We start from the raw sequence: 15,572 nt of genomic DNA on the forward strand, positions 1-15,572 counted from the left end.
GCTGAGCCAAGCCGAGCCGAGCCGGGCCGGGCCGAGCCGAGCCGGGCCGAGCAGAGCCGGGCCGAGCAGAGCCGAACCGGGCTGTGGGGCCGTCGGGGCCGCGCTGGGCGGGGCGGGGCGGGATTGGCTGCTGCGGTCGCTGATTGACAGCGGCAGGCCGGCGCGCGGCGGGCGGCGCGGCGCTGATTGGCTGCCGCGGGCTCACAAACCCGCGGCGCGGCCGGAGCGCGGCCAGAGCGGGGCCGGGGCGGCGGGAGGGCGGCGGGGGCTGTGAGGGGCTCGGCGTGGCTCGGCGAGCAGCGAGCTCGGGGCAGCGGAGGGGCCGCGAGGAGAGTCCCCGAGGGCGGCCGCCGGCAGCGGGGAGTCCCCGGTGCTGTCGGGGCCACCGTCGGCGGGTGGCGGCGATGGGCAGCTTGAGGGGGCCCGGTGGGGCCGCCGTGCGTGCGGTGCTGTCGGTGGCCGCCGGGCTGCTGGCGTGCGGCGTGGCCAGCGAGTACGACTATGTCAGCTACCAGTCAGACCTGGGCCCTTACCCTGGCGGGCGCTTCTACGCCAAACCCCACCAGTGCGTGGCCATCCCCCCCGACCTGCGGCTGTGCCACAGCGTGGGCTACGACAAGATGGTGCTGCCCAACCTGCTGGACCACGAGACCATGGCCGAGGTGAAGCACCAGGCGAGCAGCTGGGTGCCACTGCTCAACAAGAATTGCCATATGGGCACCCAGGTCTTCCTCTGCTCCCTGTTTGCCCCTGTCTGCCTGGACCGGCCGGTCTACCCGTGCCGCTGGCTCTGCGAGGCCGTGCGTGACTCCTGCGAGCCTGTCATGCAGTTCTTTGGCTTCTTCTGGCCAGAGATGCTCAAGTGTGACCAGTTTCCCCAGGATGACGTCTGCATTGCTATGACAGCTCCCAATGCCACCGAGGTCTCCAGGCCCAAAGGTAAGGCATGGCCGTGCTGCAGCCTTGCTCCTGGCGCTCCTCTCCGAGCTGGCAGGGCAGGAGGGGACCACGCGGGACTGAAGGGGTTCTTGTGGCAGGAGGAGGCTCACCTGAGCTCTTCTTCTTGGCAGCAGCCCTCCTCTAGCCTCTGGGCACTCTCCTGTCCCAAAGGAGGTGGGATGCCCTGCCAGCTCCTCATCCCTATCGCAGAGCCTTGGCTCTTTGGAACATGGTGGGGTTGTGCCTGTTCTGATCCCTGCATGGTCACTGGGGCTGGGCACCAGCCCTGATGGACCAAGGTGTGACCCTCCATCCTCAGATCCTGCACTGTCCTGGCTCTGCTCCCGAGCCAGGCTGCTCTGGGCAGCAGGAGGATGTGTGGTGTCCACAGCACAAAGTGTTGGCTGACTGGAGCCAACAGTGACACCAGTCCTGGCTGTCCCCACATCCAGTGCAGTCCTAGGGCATGCACTGGAGATCCAGCCCTGCCCTTGGGTGGGCTGTGAGCTGGAGAGGGAGAAAAGAACCTGCCCAAAAACAACTGGGGAAAGTGAACGTGGTTCGTGTTTGTTTCCATTGCGTGCAGCACGTTTCTGTGGTGCCGGACTGGCTTGTTCAAGTTTCAGTGAGTCTGGCTTGTTGCTGGAAAGTTGAAAAGAAATAAATATCCTGGTGTCACTTGGGGGTTTGCTGTTGGAGCGCTGTGAAAGGCAGGCAGGAGGAATGTTTGTCGAGGGAGATGGCAGAGGGCTCTGAGAGAGTGCAGTGCTTAAGGGAATTGAAGGGAATTGTCACTCCTGATTCCTCAGGCATTCGGGAGGAGCTCAGCACAGGCAGGGAGGGGGCTGAGTGCTTTCCGTGCCTTCTGTGCTGTGTCAGGCTCATCTGCCTTTGCAGTTACCTGTACAGACAAAAGCTGTGTGTGCTGCTCGACTGGGAGAGGTAACCCAGCTAAAGGGAACTGTGCAGTGTCATCCTGCCCATCTTGAAAGTACTTCAGAGGAGAGGATAGGAGTGCATCTTGCAGCAGAGGGGTCTCCAGGAGCTGTGGAGGGCAGTGCAGAGCAGTGACTGTGGCATGGCAGGCACAGGGGACACCCAGAGGAGCTGTGTCACATCTCAGTGACATCCAGAGGCAGGTGGAATGTGAAGTTTGTCCCAGTGCCAGGGGGAAAATGGGGGCCTGATCTCCTTGCCAGGGACCAGCCTCTCCCCACAGCCATACTGGCTTCTTTGTCATGGCTTGCCCTTCCTGCTGGAGAAACCTCCTTGTTTTCCAGGAATGCTCTAAATTAAATCTGTCTCATGTGAACCTGGACCCTTGGTCAAGACCACAGCCGTGTTCCGTGTTGCAGGTACAAAGGTTGCTTTTATTTCCCCAGGGACTTGCAGCCAAGCATGCTCCTGGGACAGCTGGGTGTGAGCTGCCCCTTCCTAGCTCTGAAACAGTCTGAGCTGTGTGCAGGTCATTCATTTTACAGACATTAACGAGCCAGGACCTGGGAACAGCCTCCTAAAGGAGCAGCATCTGCCAGGTTTTCCTTTCCACTGAGTAGTTTAATGATTTCTCTTCACCTTTTGGACCTGGGGTGGGACGCTGCTGCTTTCTTGTGGTGCCTCAAACAGTTTGGAGTGGAAAAAAGCAAACTCCAAGTGAATTGCAGCCACTGGTGTGATGTGAAGCAGCACTGCTGGATGTCCTGAATGCCACAGAAGCTCTCTTATAAGGCACCCACTGCTTCAGCTCTGGTACTGCCACCTCCTGCAGATGTCAAGTGACATCCTGGGTGACCTGCAGCTCAGTCCTTGTCCCTGTGCTGCTGGTTACTTGTCTGCCTGTGTTCTATGTGCACCCTGTCTGTGTTTTCTGTCAGCACCAACTCCTTTGCTCTTGGGCACAGGAGTGTTTCCTGTTGATCCAAAGAGGGTCAGAACCAAGCAGTGTCCCCCCTTTTTCTCTTGGTACTAATAAGAACAAACCCTTTCAGTATTTTCCCCCGTTAACACCTTGAAATTGGAATTTGTTTCTGCCTCTCAAAGAGCTGACCTGCTGAATTCCTTTCTCCTTAAGCACAGGCAGTAAAGCCTGCAGGCCCACAGGATGCATCAGGGGAGTTGCAGATTAATACAGCATTACACATTCCTTCTCTTGCCCCTGGAGTAAGCTGGCTCTACAGCCAGGCTTTGCAAAAATGGTCAGCAGTGAGCTGCAGGCAGCTGAGATTGTGCTGGGAGTTTGCAGATGGGCCCCAGCCAAGCTGCAGAGGGGCCCGAGGGTGGGCTGGGGATGGCTGCTCCAGGGCCTCAGGAGGGATGGGAGGGCTTGCAGGTTTGGGGCAGCTCCACAGAACAGCTTTCCTGGGGTACAGAGCTGGGCAGGAGCTGGCTGGGCCCCCAACATTAATGTTCCTGATGTAGTGGGATGTGGTGATCCAGAGCACAGGACAGTTTTTCTTCCCATTGCCAGTAATGCTGTTGTGCTAGGCAGGACTGGAGGATGGGTTGATATAAATTGGATATAAGGAGGAAGTGTTTTGCAATGAGGGTTGTAAAATGCTGGCACAGATTATGTAGGAACAAGGTGGATGCCCCATGCTTGTAAATATTCCTGGTCAAGGACTCTGAGCAGCCTGATCAAGGTTGTTGATTAGGGCAGGGGGATTGTGCATAAGTGAAGCTGCTGCCTGTGGAAGGGGCTGTGCAGGGACTCCCAGCTCCAGCCTGTTGGCTCCTGGTGCAGCAAGGCTGGGGTCTCTGCCACCTTGGCTGTGTCACAGCCTGTTCAGGGGCTGCTGGAGCACAGCTAGAACAAAGCCTGTATTTGCACCATGGAACAATGACTCTTATTTTCCATTTTTGTTTGCTTTTTTTTTCCCCCTATTTTAATAGGTTGCCTGGAAAGCTCATCGAGTGGTGGCTTTCATGTTTGTCTGGCTGGTGTGGGCTTTGCCAGCCTCATGTGCACTTGGGCTGCTGAGACTCTGAAGTGCTTGGCATGGCAGGAGCCCCAGCTTGTTCCCCAGCAGAATGATGTGTCACCTTCCTGTGAGCACCCTCTCTGCCTTGTCATGAGCACAGTAAATATTTCTTTCCACAGCTGGAAAGAAATATTCTGACTGCGGATATCATCCTATCTGCAAAGGCTGGCTCCTGCCTGTGTCACTCTGAGATGGTGACAGTGGAAATTGCGTGCTGGGTTCTGGAAGGAGAGGTTACCCAGGGGATGGGCAGCTCTCAGAGGTACAGAGGGTGTGGATGTTGGTGCTGGGAAGGCTGGCTCGTGGCTTGCACAAGGCCAGTTGCTGTGCATGTGTGATTAATAAAATCATGGTGCACATCCCCAGGAATCAGCATTTGGCACAGAAGAGATTTGGGGGTGGCGACAGGGGAGGAACAAGCCACAGAAAACAAAAGTTTGGCCTGAATCCCTGTGGGGCATCTGAGGCTGAGGAGACACCACAGCATGGTCATGGCTGTGCCTCCCTGGCTCTGCACCCCTCTTTGAGACACCTCTCTGCTTTTTCACTCCAGCAATGCTGTGGCTTTGCTGGCCTGGCTGAGGGCTGGAAGGCCATGAGTGCTGTGTTTACTGGCAGATGTTTTGCTGCAGTGTTGTCCCTGAGAATAACTCCCTTGTGTGGGAAGAGCCCTCAGTCTTGCTGGACCAGGAACAAGCAGCATCTCCCAGCTCAATAAATTAATCTGCCAGTAGCTCAAATCTACGTCTGTGCTGCTGGGTGGTCTGCCCCAAGTGCAGATGGGGACTTGGAAACAGATTCTTATTCTCTGGGTGAAGTGAGATTTCCTCCCAGGACAGATCCCAGTGAAATCCCCTGGGCTGGCATCTCCCAAGAGGGAGATGTTGACCTCTGCCAGCAGCTGCCAAGCAGAGGTGGCTCTGCTCTGCTGGAGCCATGAGGGTGGAACAAAAGAGAGGGTGACTGCTCCTGGCGGTGGCTGGCCACTCCTGGCGGTGGCTGGCCACTCCTGGCGGTGGCTGGCCACTCCTGGCGGTGGCTGGCCGCTCCTGGCGGTGAATGGCCACTCCTGGCGGTAGCTGGCCACTCTTGGTGTGGCAGCATCCACAAGAGCTGTGCTGGTCCATCCCCAGCCAGTGCTGCTGTGGCACAGGGCAGGAGGGAGGGTAGTGGGGTTTTCCTGGGCAGTCTGTGGTCCCCAGTAGTGAGGGGAGCACTGAACTGGGCTGTGCCAGTCCTGACCCTCTTGCCTGGCACCACCTTGGCACACTTGAGCCATCTCTGGGCAGCATCCTCCTGCTGTGCTGGGGCTGGGGCATCGTGTGCCTGCCTTGGCATGCAGTGGGCAGGGAATGTCAGCAGGCCATGGGCCGTGCCCCTTGGCAAGCTCTTCCCTCAGCTGAGAACTCCTTTCTGTGCCAGTGCTGTCCTTTTAGCAGCTGCCTGTGCCTGCCCTTGGGGCCACTGGCAGCACTGTGTGGGGCTGGCAGCAGGCTGCCTGTGCCCAGGGCTGCCCTGGGAGCCAGTGGGTGGTTCTGGGTGTTGTCCCACACTTGTGGGAGCTGGGAGGCCATGGCAGGATCCATGGTCATGGATCCCCTTCAGGGGTGAGTCTGACAGCGTGGCCAGCCTGGCTCTGTGGTGCTGCTTCCTCTGGCTGCCTGCCACCTCTCAATTGTCTTCATTTCTTTTCTCTTGCCAGGAACCACCGTGTGTCCCCCTTGTGACAATGAGATGAAGTCAGAGGCCATCGTGGAGCACCTGTGTGCCAGCGAGTTTGGTAAGGAGGAGCACTCCAGGCACGGGGAGAGTTCCCAGCTGGTCATGGACACCATGACTCCTGTGTGGCTGCACTGGAGCTGCCACCTTGCCCTGCCTTGCCCTGCCCACCGCGGTGCTGTGTGTCCTGCAGTCTGTCCCCAAAGCCAGCCACGTGTGCCTCTAGATGTCACTGTGGGCATGCAGAGGTGGACGTTGTTAGAAAACACAAAGCTGCTCGAAGGCTTTGTCCTAAATGAGTGAGTGAGACAATCAGTGGTAAACTGAACTTCATTTAGAAAAAAAGATTATCACGAGGAAATATATTGGCTTTCTCAGATCAAACCCAGAATTAACTGCTTTTGACATCCTTGCTGGTGTATGTAACCTTCCAGGAAGATTATTAAAGGCATATTGAACAAGGTGTGCATTCCTGGGGGATTAGCACTTGAATGTGCCCTGTACCAGAGCGTGCTTATGCAAACCCAAACCTGCTCTGCATGCTGGTGTGCTCCCCTTTCTGCTGGAAATGAATTCTCAACTGTCCTGCAGATTTGCTATGCCAGAAGTCTTAAGTCCAGCAGGGAAAAGCACCAACAGGAACACCCATGTAATGGTTTCCCAGGAATGTGCATACTTCTGGCTTGGCTGGGGAATGGAGGCAGACACTCAGTGCTTGGCCTGCCTGGGGAGTGGGAGGTGCTGAGTGCTCTGAGCTCTGCTCTGGGCAGGCCATGGGAGCTGGAGCAGAGCTGCCCCTGCCTCAGAGCACACACAGGGAGGGAGGAGCAGCCTCTGGGATCAGGAGCTCCCTGCCTCCTTGCAGGGCTACAGAGGCATTGCCCCACTCCAGAGCTGGGGAATCTTTGTGCCAGAGGAGGAGAGAGGGTCACTGCAGTACCTGTCCCCTTGCAGAGGTGTGCAAGGAGTGAGCCAAAGGGGTGTCCTTCCTGCTGGGAAGGGAAATACAAACTTAACTTTATGCTTGACATCAGTTTCTGCTGCGCTGGGACAGTTCCAGCAGGGAGCAGAGGCCAAAGCAGAGGAATTCCCTGCCTCAGCAGAGCTTGGGTCAGTGACTTGCCCACAGTGTTACTGGGAAAGGCACTGGGGACAGCGTCCTCCAAAGGATGGATTATTTCCTGGCAGATGTGGCCAGCTGGGGAGCAGGAACAGGGATGGGATGGTCCTACCTGTGCCCTGTGAGGGAAGGGAAGGCCATGCAGGGGTGAGAGGGATGTCTCAGAGGAGGGAGTGGCTGGTGGAGGAAGCATCAGCTTCAGGAAGTTTTCCCAAAGCACAGTGTATGGCCCTTGGATCTTTGTTTAGTCTTGGGGGTTACTGTCCTGGGGTGATTTCTCAAGGAGAGCTGTTTATCTGGCACTGTTCTAAACTCCCAAACCTTCAGGCTGAGCTTTCTCATGCACGTCCCCCAAGGTAAACACTGGCAGCTGACAGGTTACAGATCCTCATCAGAGCCAGACATGTACAATAAATGTTTAAACTAACATGTGCTGCATGGGGCAGCTGTTGGTAGGGCTTGCACTGATTCCTGCTGTTCCTGCAGATTTTCTCTTACATCCCAGCAGCTTGGGACAGAAAAGAGGTGAGGACCACTTTGCCCAGCACAGATGTGTGGCTGTGTAGCTTAGAGTGCAGAGCCAAGATGGGATAACACCAAGGAGGAGGCTGACCAGGGGTGAAAATAGTTTGTGGCAGGCTCTGTTCTTTCCAGCAGTGCAGGAAGTGAACACAAACTGCAAAGACAAGGCAGGAGAGGATTTTGGACAAGATGCTGCTCTGTTCTTCCCAGCAGTTCTGCAGTGAGCTGTGAACCCAAACTGCAAAGACAAGGGCAGGAGAGGATTTTGGACAAGATGCTGGGGGCACAGGGGTGCCAGGAGACTGCCAGCCTTGTGGTGCAGCTGAACTCTGGGTTCTGCTGCAGATGTGTGGCTGTGCCAGTTAGGAAGTGGCTGTGTAGCTTAGAGTGCAGAGCCAAGATGGGATAACACCAAGGGGGATGAAGGAGGAGGCTGACCAGGGGTGCAGAGAGTTTGTTTTAGGCTCTGTTCTTTCCAGCAGTGCAGGAAGTGAACCCAAACTGCAAAGACAAGGCAGGAGAGGATTTTGGACAAGATGCTGCTCTATTTTTCCCAGCAGTGCTGCAGTGAGCTGTGAACCCAAACTGCAAAGACAAGGCAGGAGAGGATCTTGGACAAGATGCTGGGGGTCACAGGGGTGCCAGGAGACTGCCCCAGCCTCGTGGTGCAGCAGAACTCTGGGTTCACCTTTGAGCAAGGATGAGTGAGGACTCTGGGATGCTGCTCTAGGCAGCTGGGCTGTTCTCTGAGAATAAAGCAGCTTTGGGGTGGTGTCAGTGAGGGGTGCCAGAGCTCAGAGCAGCACAGGGGGCTGATCAGGTACATGGGGGTGACTGCAGGGTGGATTTCAGTGTGAGGCAGCACTGGAAGCAAGAGGAAGCATGGATGGGGCTCCAGAGCCCCCACAGCCACCTCCCCCAGCTGCCCTGGGCTGCAGCCAGCGCTTGTTTCTTACTCCAGGAGTTCATTCCACGCTCTGTTTCTCTTAGTGATTTTATTTATTGTTTCTGCCCTTTCTCTGGGGTCTGGGGGGATCCTGCTGAACGGGCTCTGTGGCACTGGGGACTGCAGAACAATCAATACATGCTGTTTATTTTTCCTCTGTGACTGACAGGCCCTTGCCTGCAGCCTTCTCCTGTTACAGCCCTAATGTGTCTTCTGGCAGGTTTCTTCCTTCTCAGTGATTTCTAAAGGAAGGAAAAACGAGGCTGAAGGAACAGTGGAGCTTTCCCTTCTCTCACATGAGGTGCTGGAGTGGGGCCCCAGCAGAGACAGCATCCTAGTTCTGTGCTGAAAAAGAGGGGTGAGGAGCAGGAATGGTGTGTGGTGGTTTGTGAGCAGGGCACAGGGGTTCTGCTCTCAGCTGGTGACTGCCCTGGTGCAGTGCTGTCCTTGGAGAAGGCTGTGCTGGAACTGTTTGTCCCATGAAAATAAATGTGGGTGAAATGTTGATCCTGCAGCCCTCTTGGTGCTGCCACCAGTGCCACAGCTGATGGACTGGAAAGGTGGCACATGTTCCTGCTGTGGATAACTCTCCTGATATCAGCTCCTGCCTATGTGAGCAAGCCTTTCCTGGGATCCCAGAGTGATCCTGGCCCTTCTCCCACTCGCTGCTGAGACAGATTTGGTGTGGCATGGGGGGGATGGAAAGGCCAAGGCTCCCAGTGAGGAGGAAGCTGTTTGCTTTGGCAGCTCTGCTGGGTGCTGGAGCCAAGACTCAAAGCATCCTGCCTGGCAAAAAGGGCTGGGAGGATGCCAGGAGAGCTGCTGCAGCACCAGGGTCCCCCAACAAATATTCTAGGAAAGCCAGAACTTGGAGGCTGCTCCTTCTAGAAGTTGGTGGTGAGCTCTTGGAGTGGGATGAGCCCTGGAATGAGTGGAATGAGCCCTGAAGAAGCTGGTGCTGTTCCTAAAAACCCTCAGGCACCCCTTCTCTGGTGTTGGCCAAAGCTGTGTGTCTGTCCTGCCACTGTGGAACCCAGCTCTCACACCTGGGAATCTCACCTGGAATGGGGTTGGAATTTAGGGAATGTGGCTCAAGTAAGTGGACAAGGGGAATTTGGGGAGCCAGAGGAATGAGGGCTGGGCAGAGATCATCCTCAGCCTGCAGCACCAAAGGCAGGTGCTCCATGAGCTGTGCTTACCTGGGCAGCACTGCAGGTAAACACTGCTGACATTGCTGCTGGAAAAAACAGAGCCTGACACAAACTGTTTGCACCCCTGGTCAGCCTCCTCCTTCATCCCCATCTTGGCTCTGTGTGCTGCTCTGCACGAGCAGCCTTTGGATGAGGTTTTGGTTTCCATCTGGATTTATGGTTCCCCTGGGCAGCTCCCATGAACCTGCACTGCTCACAAAGTGCAGTGTGCAGGGGAGGGAGCAGCTGTGAGCTCCCACAGCTCAGGATTACCAGCCCTTCTTTGTCTTCCATGCTGTGTGATGCTTGCACTAGATCAACACCTCCACTACCTGGCAGATCCTGTTCTTCCTCTAGCAAAAAAGATCAAATTTTCAGTGATTTCAGCAGAGCAAAAAAGCCATTTTGCAGAAATCTCTTATTGTGCTGTTGTAGTGGTGTTTTACACCCCTCCCTGTTTTATCCCTCCTGCCCTGGCCACCTCTCTTTTTACTGCAAGGGCTCCAGTCAGCATGAATAAAGGAATTGAGGCTGACATTGAGGGGTTGCTGCTGCTGCTGCCCAGTTGGTGCCATGGAGCTTGGAGCTGCTTGAAAACTCCTTCCTTCATTTTCCAGATCTGCTGCAAACTGATCTGGTTCAGCATCTTTAGCTCCTTAAATTCAGCAGTTTCTTTAGCTCCTGAATTTGGAAAACAGATGGAATGAAAATCTCACTTATGTTTCCATTCCTAGATTACTTTCTGATACAATAGCAGTGAACATGACAAGGATCTTGGCAAACCTAAGGGATGTTTTTGGCACAGGGGCAGGCAAACACCAGTGCTGCTGTTGTCAGGGTGGTGACACTGAGTCCCTGCTGCCTGCTCAGGGCTGTCACTGTGCTGTCCTGCTGCTGTGTGTGTCTGGAGCAGTGTGAGCAGTGCTCCTGCCCAGGAAGCAGCACGGGTTCACTGCTGTGTGTTCCAGCAGAGCAGGACTTCAAGGAGTGATGCTGTGAGGATCCAGCTCCCTGCCAGAGCCAGAGGTTCTTGGGGACTGCCTGCAACTGCCCTGAGACTCCCATGGGAAGGGACAGCAGCCAAGCAGTCACCTCTCTGAGCACTGGTTATCTGCAGCTCTGGAGTAAACTCCCAAATGATGAAAATATGTTAGCAATTTTGCTCCATATGTGCTTTTCCCCAAAAACGAGGCAGAGCCAAATGGCACTGAAATGATGTTTTAATGTACAACACATTTTCATCATTTTTTCCCATGTAGGCAAAATTCCTCTTCATGGTCATGGCAAAAAACCTTTTTTTTTCTTTTTTTGGGGTGGGGGATGTTGTGATTAACTCAGGAAAATGCTGAACCCAAAGAGGGGAGAATATTTTCCATGGAAGTTGAATCAGACCAACTTTCCTTCTCCCAGGCACATGCTGGGATCTCCACAGCTCTGATGCTGTGACATCCAGTGCTTGCAAACTTGTTTCACAGGCACCTGAGGGCCGGTGTGACTGCAAACAAATGCTTGAGAAGCCAAATTGACCTTTTAAATGATCCTTTCAAGAGTCTCTCCATGCCTCTAGAGCAGGGAAGTCAGCTCATTTACTCAGTTAACATTTGTGCTTGGCAGCTGAACAAGTTCCACTCTCAAATGGGAAGTGCTGGGTGCTGTGTGCAGGAAGGGGAACAAAGATTTCAGTGTTTTACCTGGGTGCTCTCCTGGGCATGGGGCAGCTCCTCTGTGGAATTTTCAGGCAATCCTGACATGGGAAGAGATGAGAATCTTGATTCTATGTTTCAGAAGGCTGAATTATTATTTTATGATATATATTATATTAAAAGAAAATGATATATTAAAACTATACTAAAGGCAGAAGAAAGGATTTCATCAGTAGGTTAGGAAAGGAATGGAATGATAATGAAATCTTGTGATTGCTCACAGCTTGACACAGGTGGCTGTCATTGCTCATTAAGTAAAAACAATTCACATGCTGGGTAAACATAAATCACACCCCAAAGCAGCAAAACATGGAGAAGCTGAAGCTTCTCAGGAGAAAAGATCTAAGGAAAGGATTTTTCATAAAAATATGTCTGTGACATTTCCCCATCAGGTGCAAGGGTATGGGTGTCATGCCCAAGTCATGGCCAGGGTGATGCCATGGAGGAGCAGGAGGATTAAAGGAGCAGAGTAGGGAGAAGGGGATGCAGGAGGGGAGCAGGGAAGGGACAGGGAGAGGGGATGCAGGAGGGGAGCAGGGCACTGGGTGTGTGCAGAGGGACAGGGAGAGGGGATGCAGGAGGGGAGCAGGGCACTGTGTGTGCAGAGGGACAGGGACATTGCTGCTGTCACTGCTGCCCCCTCAGCCTCACACAGCAGAGGCTTTGTGCCAGTGAAAGCTGCTTAGGAGTTTTGTTTTCCCCTCTCCCATCTTGTTTTGCAGCTCTGAAGATGACCATAAAGGAAGTGAAGAAGGAGAACGGGGACAAGATGATCATTCCACGGAAGAGGAAGGCGCTGAAGCTGGGGCCCATCCGCAAGAAGAACCTGAAGAAGCTGGTGCTGTTCCTAAAGAATGGGGCAGACTGTCCCTGCCACCAGCTGGACAACCTCAGCCACTACTTCCTCATCATGGGCCGCCAGGTGAAGACCCAGTACCTGCTGACAGCCATCTACAAGTGGGACAAGAAGAACAAAGAGTTCAAGAAGTTCATGAAGAAGATGAAATCGCCCGACTGCCCCACGTTCCCGTCCGTGTTCAAGTGATGCCCTGGCTGCAGGAGGGAGGGAGAGCCCCTCCCTGGACCTGCCCAGGTGGGCACAGCGGCTCCATCTCGCTGCTCTGCTGCAGGGATGCTGGAGCCCAGCCCTCCTGCTCCTCCATCCTGCTCCTCACAGCTCCCTCAGCCCTTCCAAAGCTTGGCCTGATGGCCTGGGCACGTGCTGCAAGCAGTGGCTGAGCTCACACACCATTTCTGACTGCATTGGTAAAGACCTGTTATTGTACAGATATTGCAATAGCAGCTGTCAGGTGAAGAGGGCGAGCAGAGGGCTGGGAGGTGATGTTAAGAGCTTGCATGCTTGCAGAAAGGACCCTCATGGACCACATCACTCCCATCTTCATGGCTGCAGGATTGCCCTGAATTCCTGTAGGAACCAGAGCTGGCTGATTAGACAGAGATCCTATCTTCATGATCAAAGTTAATAAATGAGTAGTGGAGAACCCATTACAACCTCTGATAAGAATTCCTAATAGCTAATTGCCCTCACTGTAAAAACATCCCCATTATAGTCTTAACCTGTTTAGTTTAAGCCTTACCCCTGGTTCCTTGTGGTGCCTTGTTGGGCTGGAGCCCTCCCTCACCAGCATCTCTTGTGATGTCCCCCTGGGTGCCTGCCTTGGCATCTGCTGTGCCAGCTGAGCCCCTGGCAGCCTTTGAGCCCCCTCACTGTGCAGTGTGTTGGTGCACTGGCATGGGGAGCAGGGGCAGAGGGGGCTCTGTGCCTCCACCTGTGCCTTTGGCCTTGAGCAGGCCCCATCTCAGCAGTGACCAGCTGAGATCCCCCTGCCTGGGCTGAGAGAGATCTTCCTGGGCTGAGATCCCTTCCTGGGCTGATTCCCCACCTGGCCTGAGAGAAATCCCCATCCTGGGCTGAGAGAGTTCCCCTACGTGGGCTGAGATCCCTTTCCTGGGCTGAGATCCCTTTCCTGGGCTGAGATCTCTTCCTGGGCTGAGATCCCCTAGCTGGGCTGAGAGAAATCCCCTTCCTGGGCTGGGATCCCCTGCCTGGGCTGAGATCCCCATCATGGACTGAGCTCCCCTTCTTGGGCTGAGATTCCCCTTCCTTGGCTGAGAGAGATCCCCATCCTGGGCTGATTCCCCACCTGGGCTGAGATCCCCATCCTGGGCTCAGATCTCCTTGCTGGGCTGAGATCCCCCTTCCTGGGCTGAGAGAGATTCCCCTCCTGGACTGAGCTCTCCTTCCTGGGCTGGGATCCCCTCCTGGCTGTGGCATTTCCCCTGCACAGCTGAGTTCCCCTGAGCTGCTGCTGCCCAGACCTGTCACTCCATTTCAAGCCCAAGCAAAGGTTCAGTTTCTGCCCTGCCTGAGGCTTTGGCTGGGGGGAGCTCATGGCCAGCTCCTCCAGCTTGTGATACTCCTCACTTTATACCAGTGATGTTTTTATAGCTCCTTTAGGCTGCTGGCAAAGTACCAGAGAGCACAAGGCCAAGGACTTTTCCCTATGGAGCCCCACAGGGAATGTATCATCCCCATCTCCCCCCTTTGCTGTGGGACCCCAGTCTGGGGTTTTGTCTGTTTGATCTGTGACAACTTGGCTCTCTATCATTATGTCTTTTGTGCCCTAATTGAAATGTCATGTTTGTATGATTTCAAATAGTTTATGAAAGACAAAGAATATCTTACCCAAATGATTACATTTATCGACCAAGCTGAAATTCATTATTCTGTTAATTGGACTGGTTCTCTTTTTCATAGACCCATACCACTCTGTATTCATTATCCTTCCTCCTTCCATTTAGTATTCTCATCCATCACCAATACTCTGGGAGAATGCATATCTGATGTCTGAGATAATCCTGTTGTATCACAGTTAAGTGAAATAACAAATCCTCATTTTTGAGGTTTGAACCAAACCCCCTCAAAACTGGTAAATTAATTATTCCTTAGCCTGGGATTGGTGCTTATTTCCCACATGGGGACAGAGCCATGGACTTGGTTGTAGAAGAATTCCATTGACAAGCCAAGTACTCTGAGGAATGATGTTTCACAGCTAACAGAGAGATGGATTTAGGATGTGAACTTTATGTAGAGTCCCCTTAGGTTGTCTTAGACCACCATTTGTAGTAGTGTTGTTTCTTTATTGCAAAATTAATCATTGTAGATAATGTGCTTTATTAGTGAAGTAAAGAAATAAATAAACCATGGCCTTTAACATCACAGATTGATGAGGTGGAATGATGGAGAGGAGGGAATGGAGGCAGGACATGGTGAGCTGAAGGTGTGGTTCTGAGTGCCCCGAAAAGCAGTGGCACCACCAAGGAGAAAGAGCTCCCAGACCTAAGGAAAAGAATCTTCAGGGTGTTCACAGGGGTCTGAGGATGAGGGAGGAGACGAGGATCTGACTCCATGTTCCAGAAGGCTTGATTTATTGTTTTATGATATATATTATATTAAATCTATACTAAAAGAATAGAAGAAAGGATTTCATCAGAAGGCCAGCTAAGAATAGAATAGAATAGAATAGAATAGAATAGAATAGAATAGAATAGAATAGAATAGAATAGAATAGAATAGAATAGAATAGAAAAAAAAAGAATGATAACAAAGGTTTGTGGCTCGGACTCTCTGTCCGAGCCAGCTGACTGTGATTGGCCATTAATTAGAAACAACCTCATGAGACCAATCACAGATGCACCTGTTGCATTCCACAGCAGCAGATAATCAATGTTTACATTTTGTTCCTGAGGCCTCCCAGCTTCTCAGGAGGAAAAATCCTAAGGAAAGGATTTTTCAGAAAATATCATGGCTACGAGCAAATGCTTTTAAAATCCCTGTTTTCCAAAGGAACAGACATTTTTTAATTGCTGTTTCTTCCCCAGTGATCCCATCTGAGCCTGTTGGAAAAGCTTCTTTGGGCAGTCTGTAGGTGTCCAAGTCATTTTGAATATATTCCTTGCAAGGGGAATGGGGCAAACTGGGGGCTCCTCAGTGCAGCCAGACCCACGTGCAGGGTCGAGCTCTGCAGCACAAATTCCCAAAGCAAAACCCATCCTGGAGAGCCTTGAGAGAGGGAGGGAGTGCGGGTCAACCTGCCAGGGTGGCCTCACAGCCTTGAATAAATGAGGGCTTTGTTTCCAGGGCTTCCCATCCGAGGCTGGGATCCCCTGTGGGGCAGCAGGACCTTCCCTTCCCTTCCCTTCCCTTCCCTTCCCTTCCCTTCCCTTCCCTTCCCTTCCCTTCCCTTCCCTTCCCTTCCCTTCCCTTCCCTTCCCTTCCCTTCCCTTCCCTTCCCTTCCCTTCCCTTCCCTTCCCTTCCCTTCCCTTCCCTTCCCTTCCCTTCCCTTCCCTTCCCTTCCCTTCCCTTCCCTTTTTCCTTTCCTTCCCTTTTTCCTTTCCTTCCCCCTTTCCTTTCCTCCTTCTGATGAAATCCT

General features: G+C 53.5%; 1 protein-coding gene across 1 annotated transcript; it reads left to right on the forward strand.

Moving 5' to 3' along the window:
• The first annotated feature begins 284 nt into the window (after nucleotides 1–284).
• SFRP1 (secreted frizzled related protein 1) lies at nucleotides 285–14,358 on the forward strand. Its single transcript, XM_064731117.1, has 3 exons — nucleotides 285–939; nucleotides 5,620–5,697; nucleotides 11,840–14,358. Exons 1-3 carry the CDS (start codon nucleotides 405–407, stop codon nucleotides 12,160–12,162), a joined length of 936 nt encoding a protein of 311 aa, XP_064587187.1. The 5' UTR covers nucleotides 285–404; the 3' UTR covers nucleotides 12,163–14,358.
• The last annotated feature ends 1,214 nt before the right edge of the window (nucleotides 14,359–15,572 follow it).

The sequence above is a fragment of the Zonotrichia leucophrys genome, chromosome 22 (assembly GCF_028769735.1).
Source record: "Zonotrichia leucophrys gambelii isolate GWCS_2022_RI chromosome 22, RI_Zleu_2.0, whole genome shotgun sequence".
Taxonomy (NCBI): Eukaryota; Metazoa; Chordata; class Aves; order Passeriformes; family Passerellidae; genus Zonotrichia; species Zonotrichia leucophrys.

Coding starts and splice junctions, on each gene's coding strand:
- SFRP1 (XM_064731117.1), top strand. CDS start 405: ATGGGCAGCTTGAGGGGGCCCGGTGGGGCCGCCGTGCGTGCGGTGCTG. Junction 940..5,619: donor CGAGGTCTCCAGGCCCAAAG/GTAAGGCATGGC, acceptor TTCTCTTGCCAG/GAACCACCGTGTGTCCCCCT. Junction 5,698..11,839: donor CCTGTGTGCCAGCGAGTTTG/GTAAGGAGGAGC, acceptor CTTGTTTTGCAG/CTCTGAAGATGACCATAAAG.